The 19526-nt window shown below is 41.4% G+C and overlaps 1 protein-coding gene across 1 annotated transcript; it reads left to right on the forward strand.

The window, feature by feature from the left end:
- The first annotated feature begins 7158 nt into the window (after positions 1 to 7158).
- Wasf1 (WASP family member 1) lies at positions 7159 to 19264 on the forward strand. Its single transcript, XM_051175563.1, has 8 exons — positions 7159 to 7325; positions 9347 to 9481; positions 12403 to 12556; positions 13679 to 13796; positions 14900 to 15072; positions 16138 to 16317; positions 17523 to 18151; positions 19107 to 19264. The coding sequence occupies exons 1-8, from the start codon at positions 7193 to 7195 to the stop codon at positions 19262 to 19264; spliced, it is 1680 nt and encodes a 559-aa protein (XP_051031520.1). The 5' UTR covers positions 7159 to 7192.
- Positions 19265 to 19526: the final 262 nt, after the last annotated feature.

Genomic DNA, 19526 nt, shown 5'->3' on the forward strand with positions numbered 1-19526 from the left:
TTGTTGTTGTTGTTGATTTGGTTGGTTTGGTTTGGTTTGGTTTTGGTTTTTTGAGACAGGGTTTCTCTGTGTTAACAGTCCTGGCTGTCCTGTCCTGGAACTGGCTTTGTAGATCAGGCTGGCCTTGACTCACTGAGATCCGCCTTCCTGTGCCTCCCAGTGCTGGGATTAAAGGTGTACGTCACCACACCGGGTCATCGTTCCTCCTTCATTCTGCCTTTAGGATACACCCTGCATTGACACCAGTATGCACCAAGTGCTGGTGCCTATGGTCCGGTCCCTATGGACTAAACTTCTCCCTTCATCTTCCTACGACCCACCCCCACTCTGCTGTTTGCTGCTGCCAAGTCTTGCAGAGAGATGGTCAACCAAGATTACAGCAGTCAGCGCTCATCTTGGCATACTGTTTCTTCAGAGACTTCCGTTTGTTCTTTTAGGGAACCTTCGGGCATTTCAGTATGATGTCCAGGGTCCTACTTCATCCAGCCTTCTAGTCCCCGCTCCAGCCTCCCCTCCCCCTCCTTTGTTCACGTTTTAGGCATGCTGCCTCAGGTCACTGTGGGCCAAGCACTGTAAACCCACAGAGGACTTCTCAATTCCAGGCCTTATTTACAGCTGAGATGCCTGAGCTTGAGTGTCTTGAGTTGAAATGAAAATCTAAACATGGAACTTGACCCCCTCAACTTGGCTAACTCTTGAAAATCCCTTTGATCTCCATTTAAGCATCTTTCCTTAAGAAATTAGATCTTGGACTGGAGAGATGGCTCAGTGGTTAAGAGCACTGGCTGCTCTTCCAGCGGTTGTGAGTTCAGTTCCCAGCAACTAATGTGCTGGATCACAACCATCTGTGATGAAATCTGGTGCCCTCTTCTGGCCTGCAGACGTCCATGTAGACAGAACACTATATATATAATAAATAAGTAAATCTTAAAAAAAAATAGGACTTGTATAGTTCGACACTAGAAAGTAGGCAATCCAAAGAACCTGTGTTTTTCTTGTCCCTTCAGCATGCGGTCCAGTAATTGAGCCATTGGTGTGCAATAAACTGTGAGTTATTGGGTAGCCATGTGTTGGTGCCATAGCTACTTAATAGGTAAATACTGCTTTTCAGACAAGGCTCATCACTCTGTGACCCAGGCTGTCTTCAAAGAACTCACTGTGTCACTCAGGCTGGCCTTAAACTCAGCAATAGTCCACCTGCCTTACCCTTTTTAGTGTAGGGTTGCAATGTGAGATGTCTCAAATGCCTAAAGAAAGATGCTGCTTTTTAGTATGGAGTGCTTGATCTTGCTTTTCAGTGATTAATCTGAATTTGTGATGCAGACATCTCAAACTTCAAAGTAACGTCTCCAACTACTGAAAATAACATTAGTGTAATAATATGGATTCGTAAGGTTTTCGTACTGGTTTATTAACTTAAATACGTGTTTTCTTGATGAGTAACATGAATCACAGGTGCATTTGGATCTGGTGATCTAATTGCTGCTGGTCTGCGCTGTTTCTTTGGACACTTGAATTGGTCGTATTGTCAGTGTTATGATTGCCGTGTAGTTTATTTCATTTAACGGTCCCAGCCTGTCAAAATGTTAACATTTCAGTACTGTCACATGAAGTACAAAATATAATTACCTAATTTTTTGTAAAGGCAGCATTGATCTCAGGATGGATTCTTCAAGCAAAGGCTAGAGCATCTCAAAGCAATCTGAACCTGGGGTCCTCCAGTGTTCTCCATCGCTCTTTAGCCTCGTAAATTGATTTTGTTATCTTGAATGCAGATTCATGAATAGGGAGTAGTTTGCTATTCACAACAAAGAGGAAGCTTGTTATTTTTTTATAATCCTGAGATGATTTTGCACAAGCTTCTTTTATTACACTGGTAAGCTCTATTTTTTTTTCTCCTTCAGACTTTTACTTGTAATAATGAAAATTTTCAGTAATGAAAGTATGGGTTATGAACACTGGAGGTTTAGAGGGAAGCAAGTTATGAGGCCCTGTACTGAGTTTCTTTTAAACAATATATTTTATAATAGTTTATTGTGTAGAGGTCTGGGATTTTTACATAGTTGAATTTGTGTTACAAAATTTATATATTTTGTTTTATGTAATTGTTCATGAATTCTTTTTTCAAAACTTTTATATTACCTTATCGGTTTTGCCTTTCATAACTGTAAAGCATCTTGTTATTTGTATAGTATTTTAGGAAAAACTTTTCCATGAATAATTTCTCTAAAAATTTCCATGCTCAAATTATTTAATTAGTGTATTACATGTAAATAAGTCGATTGTAATCTCCAGAAATGCTTCAGAATAGAGTGATGGCTGCATAGTTGTGACGATCTGAGTTGAGATGGATGCGCACAAAAGCTGGATGTGGTGTCGTTCATTCATAACCTCAGCACTGAGACATTGAGAGCAGAGACAGGCAGATTCCGGGCATCCTGAGCCAGCATTCTAGCTGCAGTGGCAAGTTCCAGGTTCAGTGTGTGACCCTGTCACAAAGAAATGACATCACTGGTAGAGATAAGAAGGTGAAAAGCAAACAGGAACGTACCCAAAGCTGACCTCCGCATGCGCACACATAGGCCCGTTCATCTGCACACACAATTATTTTTCTCTGTCCAAATTCCTTAAAATGTTTAAAATACTGGAACTTTTTATTTAATAATTATTTCATCCTGGTCTGCCCCATTGATCACATAATAGATCTTTAGATTGAATAGCTAAGTATCCAATAGTCTTAGGAAAATTGAAAATTATTTCTGTGATGTAGAATTTTTAATGCTTCTTCTTTGGGAAAGCATCCAGTGGTAGATGCTGCTGGTGCAGCAGGAGGGTATGGAGGAACCAGCGCCCAGGGTTAGGAGGCACAGCAGCTTCCTTAGAGGTTTGGCAGCAGTGTTAGTCCTTATATCACAGTGGCCAAGGTCAATGCCATGGCTATGGTTAAGGTCACCAGACTCAAGGAGGTAAAGCTGAAGACAGGGATCCCTGTCACCAGGCTGGGCCACCTGGTCAAGGACATGAAGATCAAGTCCCTGGAGGAGACCTATCGGTCCTCCCTGCCCATTGAGGAATCTGAGATCATTCACTTTTTCCTGGGTGTATCCCTAAAGGATGAAGTTCTAAAGATCCTGCCAGTGCAGGCGCAGACTCAGGTGGCCAGTGGACCAGGTTCAAGGCTTTTGTTGCCATTGGGGACTACAGTGGTCATGTCGGTCTTGGTGTTAATTGCTCCGAGGAGGTAGCCACTGCCATCTGAGGGGCCATCATCTTAGCCAAGCTATCCATTGTCCCTGTGCGGAGAGGCTACTGGGGGACAAGATTGGCAAGCCCCACACTGTCCTATGCAAGGTCACTGTGGCTCTGTGTTGGTGTCTCATCCCTGCCCCAAGAGGGGCTGGCATTGATGACTGCTACACATCAGCCAGGGGCTGCACTGCCTCCCTGGGCAACTTTGCCAAGGCCACCTTTGATGCCATCTCCAAAACCTTACAGCTACCTGACCCCCGACCTCTGGAAAGAGACTGTGTTCACCAAGTCTCCTTATCAAGAATTCACTGGCCATCTTGTGAAAGCTCACACCAGAGTCTCTGTTCAGAGGACCCAGCCTCCAGCTGTGGCTACCACATAAGGGATTTTTATGTAAGAAAATTAAGGTGAATTAAGTCTGATTTTTTTTTTTAAATAATGCTGATGCTATTTTTTTTTAACTTGAAATGAGTATAGACTATTTGACACGAGTCCTAAGACTTAGTCACTTACTGCTGACCTCAGTAAAATGCTAGTGATCCTTATGCTTCAGCAGATTGTGTCAGTCAGCCGCTCCTCTCATTGCTCTATGTGTCTACAGAAGTAGCTTACAAAAGGTTGGGGTCTTTTGGTTTTGACTGATTGTTATGAGTAGGTTTTTCCCCCACCATTCTGGTCCCACCGCTGCGCCAGCCCCAAATAATACACAGAGACTTTGTATTAGATATAATTCTGTTGGCCAGTTACTAGTTTCTTATCAGCTAGCTCTGTCTTAAATATTAACCCATTTCTATTAATCTAAGTGTTTCCACGTGGTCTCATCTTACTGGAGAGAGGCCGGCGATCTTGTCTCCGTCGTCCATCTTGAATCTCCTCCCTACTCCTTCTGGAATCCTCCTTGTCTCCTAGTCTGCCTATCTTGCTTTCCTATTGGCCAACAGGGCTTTATTCATTAACCAATATGAGAAACATTTACAGAATGACACCTCCCATCAACTGGTGGGGAAGGCGTGACAGCAATTCTGTGACTGCAGGGACACGTGGTGGAGAGCCTTACCTGGCAGCTGGACTAAGAAGTAGGCAGGGCCTGGATGAGGCAGGCTAGAACTCTAAATCCCATGCTTAGTAGACCACTTCTGCTGGCAGGACCTGTCCTAATGTTCCATGGCCTCCCAAATACCGTCACTAGCTGGGGACTCTTGAAAATATGTGAGTATGCAGAGGACGTTTTGCATTTAAACTAAAAATGTTAATTTATTATAATTATTTTAGTCTCTAAGCAGTGATTTTTTTTTTTTTTTGCGTTGTTTACATGTACTCCTTTAAAAACATTTTAAATAATTTTATGGGCTAGTTTTCCTCCTTTTTGCATAGTTTTTTTAATTGATCCTTTGGGAATTTCACATCATGCAACCCCGTTACAGTCGGTGCCCAGTCCTTTCATGTGGGCTCTCTCCCCCAAAAATAAAGTTTAAAAAGCAAAACACAAAATTAGCTCCTGTCATCTTTCCCAGCTTTCCATCACATGTTCGTGTGTTGTAGGGCCTTGGGAGCTGTGGTGAGACACACAGCAAGTACACCCTTTTGCTCAAACAGCTTTACTAGCAGCGTCTGGTTAAGGCCTCTGGCGTCTACTACACCATCAATACTGGAGCCTCACCAAGACTCCTCTGTTGCCCCGAGTCCTGCAGGTCCTGCAGCTGTGTTTCTGCAGGCCTGGGACCTCACAGGCTGCAGCTGCTCATGGATGGCGTAGGTGCTGCGTGGTAGCCGAGTCGGTCAGGCCAGGCCAGGCCAGGCCTCTGCTGGGACCACCACTCAGGCAAGGGCCAGGGCCAGTTCTACCCGGGCCAGCTCTCCCATGGGCCACAGACCTGGGCTGCAGGGCGGCCACGGATTCACACATGTCCTCCAGCTGCAGCTTGGGCTTGCATGTCGGCATGACCTCACCCAGATCAGTGTGGCCCTCAAACGTCGACATGGACATCACAGGCCACTCTGTCCGCCTGTTCTCGCCACTCTTGGAACTTCAGTTTGGCCTCTCTCCACGATGCACTGACCGCTCTGCTTTCTCTCCCATTTCTCCATCACACACCTGTTGATTGTAGCCTAGGCCTGCGCTGGGGCGGGGCGGGGTGGGGGGTGGGGAGCTGGCTGTGACTGGCTTCCCTATAGGTATTTGACACTTGTACATCGCTTAAAAAATTATCACTGCCGTCACCACAGTGCAGCTTTAGTTTCGAATGCTGTCAGATATTTTGCCGAGGTTGGTTCTGTAGCTGTCATTTTCTCGTATCTAAAAGGGAGCGTTCAGTCTACTATAGCAAGCCTGTCATCTTCAGCATTATTGCAGCTAATTTAAAATTTTAAATTACAGCCTGCGTCAGGCTTAGAAATAGACCCATTAAAAGGTGTTTTCTAATTACAAACATTACTTAAATTTGAGCTAAAAATTTTTATCTTAAAAATCATTTTAAGAATTTAAGATTTTTAAGAATCTTTAAGAATTGGTCTGTTATGGTGACATACCATTAAGTTTGCATCAGTAATTGATAACTTATTTGCTAAGAACGTTGGAAATACATATGAAAACCCTGAGAATTGTTTTAGGTTTATATGTTGCCAACAGACTGATTGTAGAACCATATGGATTATATAATAAGAAGTAGGGGGTTGCTATGATAGTGTCTTAACTGTGACTGAAGGGGACAGAGTAACAATTTCAGAAAAGAGTTGTTTTATGTTACAGCACAATGTATTTTGTCTTTCTTGTTAGATAAAAGTTTCCCTTCAGAATCAAGTCAAGCATTGATAATTTAAAAGATGTTATATGTAATTAACCCATTCTGTACAGTTTGGTATTGCTTTTAAGTGTCACTTGCAATATATTAAAAACAGTGAAATAAATTTGATTTCATATTTGCTTGTTAATTTATGTCTTAATGGTTATTTTAGTGTTTATTCTTTTTAAGCTGACAAAGTGCTATGTTAAAAGCGGTAAAGGGATCTCTAAAACCAGGAACCTGACATTTTCCTAGCTTTTATTTACATTCTCATCACTGTGATTCTGATAGGTGGATTAGACAGGTGGTCACTGCAGTTCAGACGGGGCGTGAGCCTGAAGTAAGGGACGAGGCAGACTGTACGGGGCGTGAGCCTGAAGTAAGGGACGAGGCAGACTGTTTCAGGGCCTTTTCCTTGTCTGGAGACACAGTGTTGTGAACACAGTAAGCCATTTTCCCTTTGTCATCACCGTACTGTTTCAAAGCCTTTGAGCATCTCCCGTCAGAAGGCGTGTGTTTGCTGTCCGTGTGTGAGTAACCGTTTTGTCACACTGGTCAAGATGGACGTCGTGTGACTGATGTGTAACCCAGCCTACACGTAATGACGCTTGAGTGCAGACGTCTATAGTTAATATTCTCTGGTCAGTGAAATTTGAATCACGGTGTTGGGAGATGTGTTGTTTGATGAACTGTTGCTTCCTGAATTTGTGCACGTGGGAATCACTCGAGTGAGGACAAAGTATAGTTCAAAGAAGTAGAACTTTGTGATAATTAAAGATTTGGTAGGTTAGATGAGATTTCGGGTGGTGAGCTGTTGGCCATAGCTGGCATACGTAGAAAAACAAATTTGATGCTGCTTGCTCAGTGTCTTCAGACTTCCTTAGCAAGGACCTCTTACACCGATTCCACAGTACAAATCTCTGCACATGGTCAGTATAACAGTGGTATGGCACTGGAAATTTGAAAGGATGCTGTGTGTTTGTGTTCTGATGATTACAAAGATGCCTTTGGCTTCTTTGGGTCAGGTGGCTCTGATTTTGTTGCCCTAGTTCAGTGTGTACCTTCACTCTTAAATGTGTCACTGTGTTGCTTGCAGCTAAATAACACAATTTTCTCTTTGTGTTTCTCACAGGTGAGCTGGTACAGCCGTTGATCTCAAGATGCCATTGGTGAAAAGAAACATTGACCCTAGGCACCTGTGCCATACAGCACTGCCCAGGGGCATCAAGAATGAACTGGAATGCGTAACCAACATTTCCCTGGCAAATATAATTAGACAGCTGAGTAGCCTGAGTAAGCATTTATCAGCGTTTAAATGTTGCAAACCAGAATTTCCTTTGAGTGTTAAGAAAACGTTCTTGTGATTTAGGAGGGATGTTTCATTTTAACATTACTGTAACATCTCATTTAGTGGGAGAACCTCAGGTATGGTAAGTATAGAAACCATTCTGGATAGAATGAAGGCTTTTAATTAACGTTCCAGTGGGCTGTGGATCGCAGGAAGTAGTTTTAACGGGTAATCATGGTGGGTTACGATGTAAGGCGGGCAGCCTCCCCAGTGAAACATGGATTGAATGGGCCTTTAAAGAATGAAATACTTAGAAAAGGAGAGGACTAGAGGCAGGAGTCACTGTCCCTGGGGGAGTCTAAGTGACTTGACATGGGCGACTGGTGGAGGCTGACTGGGGACAGTGTTGGATGAGAGAGGCTCGATGCTTCGTTTCCTAGTGAACGATGGCATTGTGGGGAATAAGTGGTCTGATGGAAGCATGGTTGAACTCCATGTATGTACACATCACGTTCACTCTGAAACTTCCTCTCTGAGGAGGGAAAAGGAGGTAGATGGGAGATGTGAGGAGTATAAACAGAACGGGGGGGGGGCACTACCAACTGAAGTGTCAACGGCATTTAAACAAGTGCGGGAGAGCGTCGTGGGCCCTTTGAAGCTGTTGAAAAGCTGCGGACACTCTGTCCTAGTTGGGTTTTCTGTAGCTGTGATGAAACACCATGGTCATAAGCAATTTTGGAGAAGAAAAGGTTCATTGCAACTTGCAACTCTGGATATCACACGCCATCCATCACTCGGCAAGAACCAGGAGGCAGGAATTGATATCAGCACAGGGCGCAGGAGACTGGCTCCCCAATCCTTGCTGAGCCTGCTTTCCTAGAGCCCAAGGGTGGCACCAGCCACAGTGTGAGCCTCCCATATTAATCACCAGTCAAAAAGGCGCTCCACAGGCCAGTCTGGTGGGGGCAGTTTTGTAATTGAGGCTCCCTCTTTACAAATGACTAGCTTGTATCAAGCTAACATAACACTAGCCAGCGCAGCATCTAAAAGCCTGCTTATAATTTCAAGCATGTGTAAACTTTTGTAACAAGATCCTTGTTTTGAACTACTCTCTTAGAGATGGCGTAGACTTTCCATCTCTGTCCCTAATGTTTGTATTTGTATCCCATTTGTAATTTTCTCTTACCTGCCAGGAAACTGTTCGGGAAAGCCTTGAACACTGTCCCACGCCACAGTTAGATGCTTTCCTCTGCTCAAGGCTGTTAGAATAAGATGTCCTGTCACTGTGTCTTATTTTCTTGCCTGTGTCTTCTTTTCTTGAAACTTTTTATTGTTGTTGTTTAATTTTTATATTTACTTATATTTATATATACATATAGTTATATGTAATATATTTCATTTATTATATGTTATTCTTATTTGACAGTTGAGGAAACTGATTATCAGTGACTCACTGTGAATGAAAGATTTGAGCCTACTCTGCGTTTTAAATTGATTTTCATATTTGTTTAATTATCATCCTCTATTTAAGATTTGTGAACTTCAGAGGATTTCTTGTTATCTTTGACTTCTAGTTTTTTGTAGTAAAGATATATATGACTAGAGAAGTTGAAGAATTTTAGCCTTTTGATGATTTTTAAAAGAAATTAAAATAGAAGGAAAAAAAATCTCCTGAGACAGTAATTAGTCTTGTATTCTTCTCTCCGGCTTAAAATCCAGTGCTAGCAGAGTCTGTGTATAGATGCTGATTATGGAGTGAAAAGATATGTTGTTTGTATGTGTTTTTACATAACAGTCTTCCCTGACCTCATCTGGAAGTTAAAGCAGAATGTAGGAAGGCAGGGTTTAGAGTCATTCCGTCGTGCCGGTCACCCCGCATTTCTGAGTAACATTGGGTTAGCTTTAAAGGCAGTCCCCGATAAAAAATGCCTTGTGTAACAGGACAGCACTTGTAGCTGCTAAACTGCTTGATGTGAATGCGTGGTCACAGTTGTGTTACATTTATGGTGTTCTCATTTTTGCTTAGGTAAGTATGCCGAAGACATATTTGGAGAATTATTCAATGAAGCGCATAGCTTTTCCTTCAGAGTTAACTCATTGCAAGAGCGTGTGGACCGCTTGTCTGTTAGTGTCACACAGCTTGACCCTAAAGAAGAGGAATGTAAGTTCACTCTCTGTGTTTTCCTTTACATGGTGTTAACACAGGAAAAGCTGTTAGCAACAGTATGAAGTGTGACGATGCTAGTCTGCTCCTGAGTCCATTGGGAAGAAGTCAGTGTGTTACCTGTAACATGCCTTCCATTTTCCACTTTCTTTTCGGGGTTTACTGTTGATGTCTTAGTTTTTTATCATGAAGATTCTCTGATCAGACTTTCTTCGGTTCTCTCTCACCTCCTTTTTGTGTGTATTTTGTCTGAGAAGCTGATCTGAAATTTTAAGGGTTAGATATAACTTCTTTTACTGTCTCTTTTGGTATATATTCCTAAACTGTGACTTGATATTTAATTCCACTGTCTTCTTTAAATGAACATTCCCCAAACTGTTCTATGTCAAGAATAAAACAGAAACAAGGTTTTATTAAAAAAAAAAAAAACACATTGCTATTTGTTTATTTGTTAATGGTAGAAATTTTAGTGGTAATAACACACTTCATGCTTCTGTAGATACCTTTCATGCTAATTTTTTAAATGCCTCGAAGCTCTGAAACACTGATAATTCACAAGTTCCTTTGCTTTTGTTGTTGTTGTTTGTTTTTGTTTTTGAGACAGCGTTTCTCTGTGTGGACCTGATTGTCTGGCACTCATTCTGTAGACCACGCTGGCCTTAAACTCGTAGAGATGCACTTGCCTCTCTGCCTCTTGAGTGCTGGGACTAAAGGTGTGCACCACCACTGGCTGGATTGCTTTGCTTTTTGTTTTTTTAATCCATGAAACTGAGAATATAATTTTCACTTAATATACTGTAAGTCATGTGAATTTTTCATAATATACTCAACAAATTTTTTGCTGAATAACATTTTTAGTATAAATTGAAGTTATGGGTATAAATTTAAACAATGAAAATATTAAATAATATTTTTAAAGCAAAGAGTAGAATGTTAGGATGAATAATACCTCGATTGAGCAACTCCCTTTCGCATAATTTAATGAGTATTTATTACTCTTAATGTACATCATTTATTAAAATTGTGATACAGTTCAGCGAGGTCTTTTTAACGTACGTATCGTTTCTCAGCACTCACAGAGGCCCACTCTATAGTCCTTCCGCCCCGCCTGTCTTGCCGCTGATAGACTGTCCGTGCGTTTTCCTGCTCTGGATATGTCATGAGAGAATGACATAGCGTGGTCTCTTGTGACCAGTGTCTTCCACTCTGTTCTTAAGATCTGTTTCTGTTTCCCTGATGACTGGTGATATTGAGCTGGAACTCTATGTGCATTCTCTTGGAGAAATATCCATTCAGTTCTTTGCGCCTGTGTTTTTTTCCTTCTATACTTGATTTTAAAATTGGATTACCTTTTTTTGTGGAGTTAGGAGTGTTCCTATATTCTGGGCATAGCATAAGTTCTAATCGGTCTTAATAATAAAAAACTCAGAGTCAGATATTAGGGTGTGAAAGCTGAAAGATCAGAGACATGGAGGAGCAAGCCACGTTTACCTCCTCAGCTTCCTGTCTCCTCCCTCTGCTCAACCACACCACTTCCTGTCTGTCTGTACAGACCTCCAGACCTCTATGGTTAACTAGTGGCTATCTCTGCCCTCTGATCTTCAGGCGAGCTTTATTTGTTAGAGTATAACGAGATATCACCACAGCTAGATCCAAATCGTCTGTGTTTTGCATGTAGGTTGACTTTCTTAGAGCTTCCCTTTGAAGCATATTTGTGTACATTAATCACATTTCATGAAATTCTTAAAATATATCTAATTGTTATTGTTGAGAAATACATTATAGCCATACATACTTTCAAATATAATTTGCATCAACATTTTCTTTTTAAATATTTAATTACAAATGTGTGCCATGTAATAATTCCTATATAAATTCTACTTTCATATATAACAAAAATTAACATTTAATTTAAAAATGCTATTACTTTTTAAATACAGAATTTATTTTCTTCTTTGACAGTTTGATGCATGTATATATAGCATTCTGGTTACTCTCATACTGTTAAATGCTAATCAATGTCTTAACACCATCATTAAGTAAAAGTACTTGTACCAGCAAATGAGCAAAGGTGTGGCGTGTCAGAACTATACATAGCTTCCTTTATTTTTTCTATTGTTCTTTTAAAATATGTGAACAATGTAGAATTCTGAATCTAAGAGCTGACACTTAACTGTTTTCAGTGTGAATAATTGGAATTGTTGTATGGAGATTTGTGATTCAATCTGGGCTTTGAAATTCAGTGGGAACTCAAAGAAAATAACATTATGAACATATAATTAAGCTACAGAGTATGATAAAAGTATTTTCAATTATCTTTAAGTGGTAGCTACCATGAAATTGCCAAGTAATTAAGAAAATGTGTAAAAATGTTAAAGAAATGTATACAATTATATTTCAATTTTGTTTATAAGCGTATTGAGCTAATATACTTACTGTGTGTATAATACTATTAAGGTAATATAAGATAATGTCAAGTGGAAGAGTGTTTATCAGTAAGATGTGGCAGAGAAGAGTTGGAGCTGGAGAAGGACATAGTATTTTCATTCTTTTTATATTCTTTACCAAAATGGCTTTGGGCATTTGTCCTCAGGCTCTGAATCAGCCTCAAAACCAGCTCTCGGTCTGTTATTGTGGCCTGCTTAGCCTCGTTTGTTGAGCCTGTTGTGTATTTTCTAGCTTTGGCTGTTTGTATTTAAAAATGGACAAGCAATTCTGGTTCCCTGAATTGAAAAGGTTGACTGAAAAGAAAAATTAGTGACAGGATCCATCACCACAGTACTTAACTCGTGTAACGCCTGCTAACCCTTCGCCTTTTCCCTCTAAATTATGCTCTGGTGTTTATAAATGTGCCATGCGTCATTCAGCTGAGTTATTTTGGAGGAAAATAAAATGAATTGGTGATTGTTTTGCTTTAGTGTCTTTGCAAGATATAACAATGAGAAAAGCTTTCCGAAGTTCTACAATTCAAGACCAGCAGCTTTTCGACCGCAAGACTCTGCCTATCCCATTGCAGGAGACATATGACGTCTGTGAGCAACCTCCACCTCTCAATATCCTCACTCCTTACAGGTCAGCAAAATAATGAATTGTCTCTCTCATACTTCAGATTTAAATGCATGATTCACACACAGGTCTAATCTCACTTGCTTCTAGCCAACAGAACCACCTTCCTACCTATTACTTTCAGAAAACATTTATTTATTTATTTATTTCTTAGATGAACATCACAAGCTCTGATATACAAAAGACAGGACCTGTTCAAGTAATTATTATGATAATCCGCTAGCAAAGCGATTACCGTGGAATTGTGTCAAGGAAGTTGTTATTATGTTTCTAATTTAATTTTAAGATTTAATCAGGAAAATGAAGCTTAAAAAGTCCACAATACTAACAGACATCATTGTTGCATTCTTTATATATCTTCGCTTTCTGAATAACAAATACATAGTTTTTTAATACTTTCCACTGCTTCCTTCTGTGGAGTCTGAAATTGGTGTTTCTTGGGAATTCTTTCACAGGATTTGTTAACTAGGCAGTTTGAGAGCTACAACACATACCCTGAAAAAGATGATCCCTGAATTGTCATTGGAAGCTAGAGCTCTGTGGGCATGTTGGCACATGTACATAAGTGTTAATGTTGGACTGAGCATTACGAAACACCTGTTGGGTTTAGTAAGATGCTAACTTTGTTAGGACATGGTAGAAACAGTAACAGTTCCCTGTTTTAAGAGCTTCTGCTTTCCAGACTTGGGTTTTCAGCAGAAGTATTTGTAATTATTGACTTTTCTCAAAGGACTTAGGAAATTTCATAGTCAGCAGAAGTGGGCCTTGATGTTGAACAGCGGTACCGTAAACTATTAGTATCAACTCTCTAAAGCTCTGCCTCTTCATGTTCCGTAGTTTCATTTCTGACTTATATAACAAAAAATGTATTCCTACAGTGCTTTATTTTAGCTTTATTTTATTTATTCATTTTGAGACATGATCGCCTTATTAAATCCACAGTGACCTTGAACTCGTGGCCTTCTGCCTCTTGCCTTGAGTGCCAAGGCCCTGACATGCACCTTGCGTGGGAGACAGTACTGTCACACATGCTATGCTGTATGTAGGGGAAGCACACTTGAGTGGTAGGTTGGTCTGATTGTTCCTATGTGTCACCTAATACATGGCATTGGGTGTTCTGTATTTCAGGGACGATGGGAAGGAAGGGCTGAAATTTTATACCAATCCTTCGTATTTCTTTGATCTGTGGAAAGAAAAGATGTTGCAAGATACGGAGGATAAGAGGAAGGAAAAGAGAAAGCAGAAGGTATTACAGAGGTTCAAAAGCTTGGAGTTACATTTATGTATTCATGTGTTGTTGCACACTGGAAACTTGGTTAACCTACACTTTGACAGGCTTGTTTCATTGGGCCCCATGCATTCAGGTCCTTAACTACAGAGATCACAAAGGGATATTGTGTAGGTGTGGAGTAAAGGCGGTAAATTAATCCAATGGTGTTTGCAATACCATGTATCCTAGCTGTTTTCAACAGGCTGCTGTATTCTCACTAAATTCCTGTTCCAGTCTGTTGTACTGTCATTTTCTACTTTCTGATAAAATGCTCCTGAATTTGCTTTATTTCATATGAACGATTTTTAAATATATGGGAGGAAGGAACAAATTGTGCTTTGGCACAGTAGAGGGACAGGCTGTCTCATCGTGCCTGTGTGTGTCCTCCCTCAGTCCCTGTAATGCCTTCTTGTTACATTCTTATGTGCTGGACAGTGCCCTAGTGTTCTAGCTGGAGTTTGCAGACTGGAGCCTGAAGCAAATGTTCCTGAACACAGGTTTTGTTCGCTGAGCACAATGATTTTGAAACTTTGAAGTGGAATTCCTTAGAGGCCATGTCTATGTAATTCAGGGCATGCCCCTTCTGCCTGACAGGCTCCATTCGTATATGTCGCCTGCTTTGTCCCTTTGTCCCTTTGGTATTTGTTGCTCCTTCTCCGGGCCTTCCTATGCTATCTCCCCTGGCAGTAATGTTTAGCCATTTCCCATATGGAAAATGGAGTGTCCTAGTTATTTGACTAGGGTTTAGATGGTTCTGACCATGGTAAAACTGTGAGACTTAGGTGTGGCAGTAAGGGTTAGTGACTTGTCTGCATCCAAAGAATTTTCTGCCCTAAGTCTAGGCACACTGTTTTGTGTCTAACCCCGCAGTTTGGAAATGAGTTATAAAACCATGGTGAGAACTGGGTTACAGCGAACTCTGGTCAGCTTTAACTCGGAATGTGCATATACAATGGTTCTGTGTTTGCTAGATCATGATGACATTGCCTTGTAAACACTGATTTATTTTGACTATTATAGCCTCTGTTTAAGTATTTAACATTTCACCACTTGGCTTTGTGTCATTACTTCTGCTATAGCAGAAAAACCTAGACCGTCCCCATGAACCAGAAAAAGTGCCAAGAGCCCCTCACGACAGGCGGAGAGAATGGCAGAAGCTGGCCCAGGGTCCAGAGCTGGCTGAAGACGATGTCGACCTCTTACATAAGCATATTGAAGTTGCTAATGGCCCAGCCTCTCATTTTGAAACAAGGTTTCTTTTATTTTGTTTTTGAATGAATGCTAAACACTGGATTTTCTTATAATATCTCTATGTACTTGTAAGTCTTGGCTCCCAAGCTGTGGAATTGTAAGGCCCTAACCACCTAACCTGCTAAAAATCCAACCTCCTTTAGCAGGTCATTTCCATATTTGATCTTTGTGTTGCCGCTTGTAGAAAGAAATGTTTGAAGAAATGATTTGTTTTAGATTTTCTCTGAAGACCTATCTCCCCACAATATTTCAGGCAGACTATGTTGAACGACATAGTAGAGTGTGTCTAGAATATTTTTGAAGTATTGGTTTGTCGCATATGAAACTAGAGATGAGAGGTTCCGTTGCGTTCTTCCCAAGTCCCCACGTTGAGATGTATCAGACGGAATTACCCACCTTCTCTTACAGACATGTGCACTAGGTCCTGTTTCTCAGTGGCCAGGGGTTCTTTCTAAGTAACACGCTACCACGACAGACACATGCTTTCAAGTTTCTGTGGGAAAATTATGTATGTATTTTCATACCTGCTTACTGGAAATGAGCTTCACATCTTCTTTTGAATAACACATAGGAAGTATTGGAGGCGTAACTGAAATATAGGGCCTATTTTAAGACAGATGTACGTCTGAGAGGTACTACTTAGCTATATTATTGAAAGAATGAAAATTAAAAAACAAAAATCTGTAGCTACACATGCTGCTACAGGTAAACATAGGTGCTAGTCTAGCCTGTTTACCAGTGTAAGTAATTTGTGACATGTTCTACACATCTGTTAATCCAGCTTTGTTCCCAGAATGCACTACAGTTGGTAAATAACAGCTCTTCACATGCTCAGCTAAAATTTTATCTAAATCTCATGTTTCTTTCTCTTGTTAAAAAACCCTTGGAAGCCATTAGTTTAAGAAAAAAAAATGTCCAAGTGGTAATAAATTCCAGTTTTTATATTTTACTTCTCAGTCATTGGTTAAAAATAATTCACAAAGAAATAAACTATTGGCACTCAAAAAATAACTATGTAATATTTCATTTCTCTAATAGGTACACTATTTCTGTCTCTTTCTTTCAGGCCACAGACATATGTGGATCATATGGATGGCTCTTACTCACTCTCTGCCTTGCCGTTTAGTCAGATGAGTGAACTTCTGACCAGAGCTGAGGAGAGGGTCTTAGTCAGACCACATGAGCCACCTCCACCCCCACCGATGCATGGAGCAGGAGATGCAAAACCAATACCCACCTGTATCAGGTGTGTGGGACAGCCTCATAAGGCTTTTTCTTAGGAACCAGTGGCCGCCTTCTTTACAGGATCAACGCTGAGCATGTGGGGCTCTCTGAACAAGTAGTTTCTATCACAAGAGTTCTAGTCTGCCATCGTTGTGTGCAAGCATCCAGGGAATGACCATAAATAACCATGTGAAACAAAACTTGATTCACAAAACAAGGAGCCTTTGACCTGTAAAATGTATTGCTTTCCTCTGATTAGATCAGGCTCCTTCCCCCATCCCATTCCCCACCCACTCCACAGGGAGGGTGATGCCTTCCAGGAGGGATCAATAAAATCTGTCAAGTCATTTGGAGTAAGAACTAGGACTTCCCTCCTGCTAATTGCTTCAAAGATTTGTGTTTTCATGTCATTACAGCTGTGTTAACTAGCATTACCTTATACAGTTTATTAAGAAAAATGAATGTTTGCAATGTGGTAAGGGTCTAAAATATGGAGGCCAAAGATGTTAGTTTACATTAAAAGAAATATTTTAGTAACTGCAAAGAGAGTAGGCAGTTTCTTGTAGCAATATTTCAGTATAGCTATTTTGAACTTTTACTTAGACATTTTCAACATAGGCATGTTAAAGTTTTCTAATAGAAAAATACAGCTCAGCTTTCCCATTATTAGTTTAAAATAGAACAAACCACAAAATCCTCATATCACTGACTTAATTTGGTATGCCAGTCATAGGAAGGAAAAGGGCTGTAAATTTCCTGTTGTGGTTTTTAATGAGCTGGCGTTGACTTCAGTGAAATGACATCCAGTGAGCCGCAACAGCCTCAGTATAAATGCATCATCACCGTATTGGCCAAGCGGTGCTGTAAGTGTGAGAACAGATACTGCAGTGTGGTGCGTGTAGCATCATCGTAGACTCCTGTCACAGTGCGGAACTGAACACTAAATAAAGCAGGCATAGAACTCTTGAGTGGATGTGAAAGTTGCACACAAAGTTGAGACTGTTCAGAAAGTTGGATTATTATAAACCAAAGCACTACCCATTAGTTTTCCTGTACACGTTTAGTTCTCGTTCTTTTGAAATAATGTTAAAGAATTTATAATTTCTATAGGAACATGTTAATGTGTCTATTGATGTAGCTGCTGGCAGACATTTATATATAGTTTCTGTAGTTATTATCTTTGTAGTCTCCTGTTTAGTAACTTTTGGCATCTCTTGATCATTTCAGCTCTGCTACAGGCTTGCTAGAAAACCGCCCCCAGTCGCCGGCTGCAGGCAGAGCCCCTGTGTTTGTGAGCCCCACTCCGCCGCCCCCTCCGCCACCTCTCCCGTCTGCCCTGTCCACTTCTTCATTGCGAGCTTCCATGACCTCAACTCCTCCCCCACCAGTACCTCCCCCACCTCCACCCCCAAGCACTGCTCTGCAGGCTCCAGCTGTGCCACCCCCTCCCGCCCCCCTTCAGATCGCCCCTGGCGTGCTTCACCCAGCTCCTCCTCCAATTGCTCCTCCTCTAGTGCAGCCTTCTCCACCAGTAGCTAGAGCTGCCCCCGTGTGCGAGACTGTGCCAGTCCATCCTCTCCCACAAGGGGAAGTGCAGGGGCTGCCCCCACCGCCACCTCCGCCTCCTCTACCGCCACCAGGCATTCGGCCCTCATCACCTGTCACAGTTGCAGCTCTTGCTCACCCTCCCTCTGGGCTACATCCAACTCCATCTACTGCCCCAGGTCCCCATGTCCCATTAATGCCCCCATCTCCTCCATCGCAAGTTATACCTGCTTCTGAGCCAAAGCGTCATCCATCCACCCTGCCTGTAATCAGTGACGCAAGGAGTGTACTGCTGGAAGCAATACGCAAAGGTAATTTTCTCCGAACCATGGAAAGCACCGTTACAGTGACATTGGAAATCTCCTAAATACTTAGGACAATACTGTGTCCCTCAATTCTAAACTTTTAGTTTTTATACAAACGGTATTTAAGAAACAGAGATATTAGAACTTGTATTTCAAATGGCTTTCAGGAAAAAAACATAATAACATTTAACTATTTTATTTTCATCTTTAGTAGGGTTTCTTAATGAGAAAAGGAACGCATTGTGGTTGGGTTGTAGTTCAGTTGTAGAGCTCTTGCCTAGTGTGCACAGAGCCCTGGGCTTGATCCCCAGTGCCATGTAAGACAGCATAGTGGCTGGAGAAATGAGGGGCATCACACGTTCTGGGTCATTCTTGGCTGTGGTTAGTCCTGTGCTATGGTTAGTCCATGGGCTACATGAGACTGACTGAAACAGAAAAGAAGAAGCTGTAAGGCATTGGACTTCTGTGATAGAGAACATTTAATAAAAGTTCTCACTCTGTATATGATCAGCCTCCTTAAGATGGTGTTTCCAGTGCGGAAGCTGTTTATTTGGGATGTAATGGCAATTGTTTTGCCAGGTGCTTCTAAAGGATTAAAGGTTCTTTACTTAGAGACAAGGAAGGTCATGTTAATTCACTTCTTAATTCAACATTTCCTAAGCAGGAGTCAAGAGGATAGCAAATGGTAGTGCTTTTCCTTCAAGTACAAGGGACAGTAAGACCGCAGAAGATATATTCAGGGTTCATTTGCCCCTAGAGGTGGTGGAAGTGTGTCATCCGGTCACAGATGAGCATGAGGTACAGCAGAGCATGGTGGGTAAATACAGGCCCCCCAGGAAAAGCTGGGGTTCAGGATCTGATTTACAGGATATTAGTGCCATAGTGTTTCTCGTGCGCCTTCAGTTTTAGTCCGTGAGGGTTGTATCTGGTTCTAATGATCAGTTTGGCTTTGTCGTATCAGGTATTCAGTTACGAAAAGTAGAAGAGCAGCGTGAGCAGGAAGCTAAGCATGAGCGGATTGAAAATGATGTGGCCACCATCCTGTCTCGGCGCATTGCTGTGGAGTACAGTGATTCGGAAGATGACTCTGAGTTCGATGAAGTCGACTGGCTGGAGTAGGGGTTTGCATCGCTGTGTATTGCAGGACGGAATGTCACACATGTCCTGTGTGGCGCTTGTTCTCTGAAAATGTTCGGTCATTCTAGTGGTTTGCTTCCTACTCCTCGCAATGAGTAACCCTTTTCCCCCATGAGTTTTGATTTTTCTGAGAAGTATTAGCATATATTTCAAACTAAATATTTTACAGTGGCTTATCTTATTTTTTCCCTCCCTGGAAAAATATAATTTGGCCCAATAAACCACTAAGTATTAAGCATGGACA

This window comes from Phodopus roborovskii, unplaced genomic scaffold, assembly GCF_943737965.1.
Source record: "Phodopus roborovskii unplaced genomic scaffold, PHOROB, whole genome shotgun sequence".
Lineage (NCBI taxonomy): Eukaryota > Metazoa > Chordata > Mammalia > Rodentia > Cricetidae > Phodopus > Phodopus roborovskii.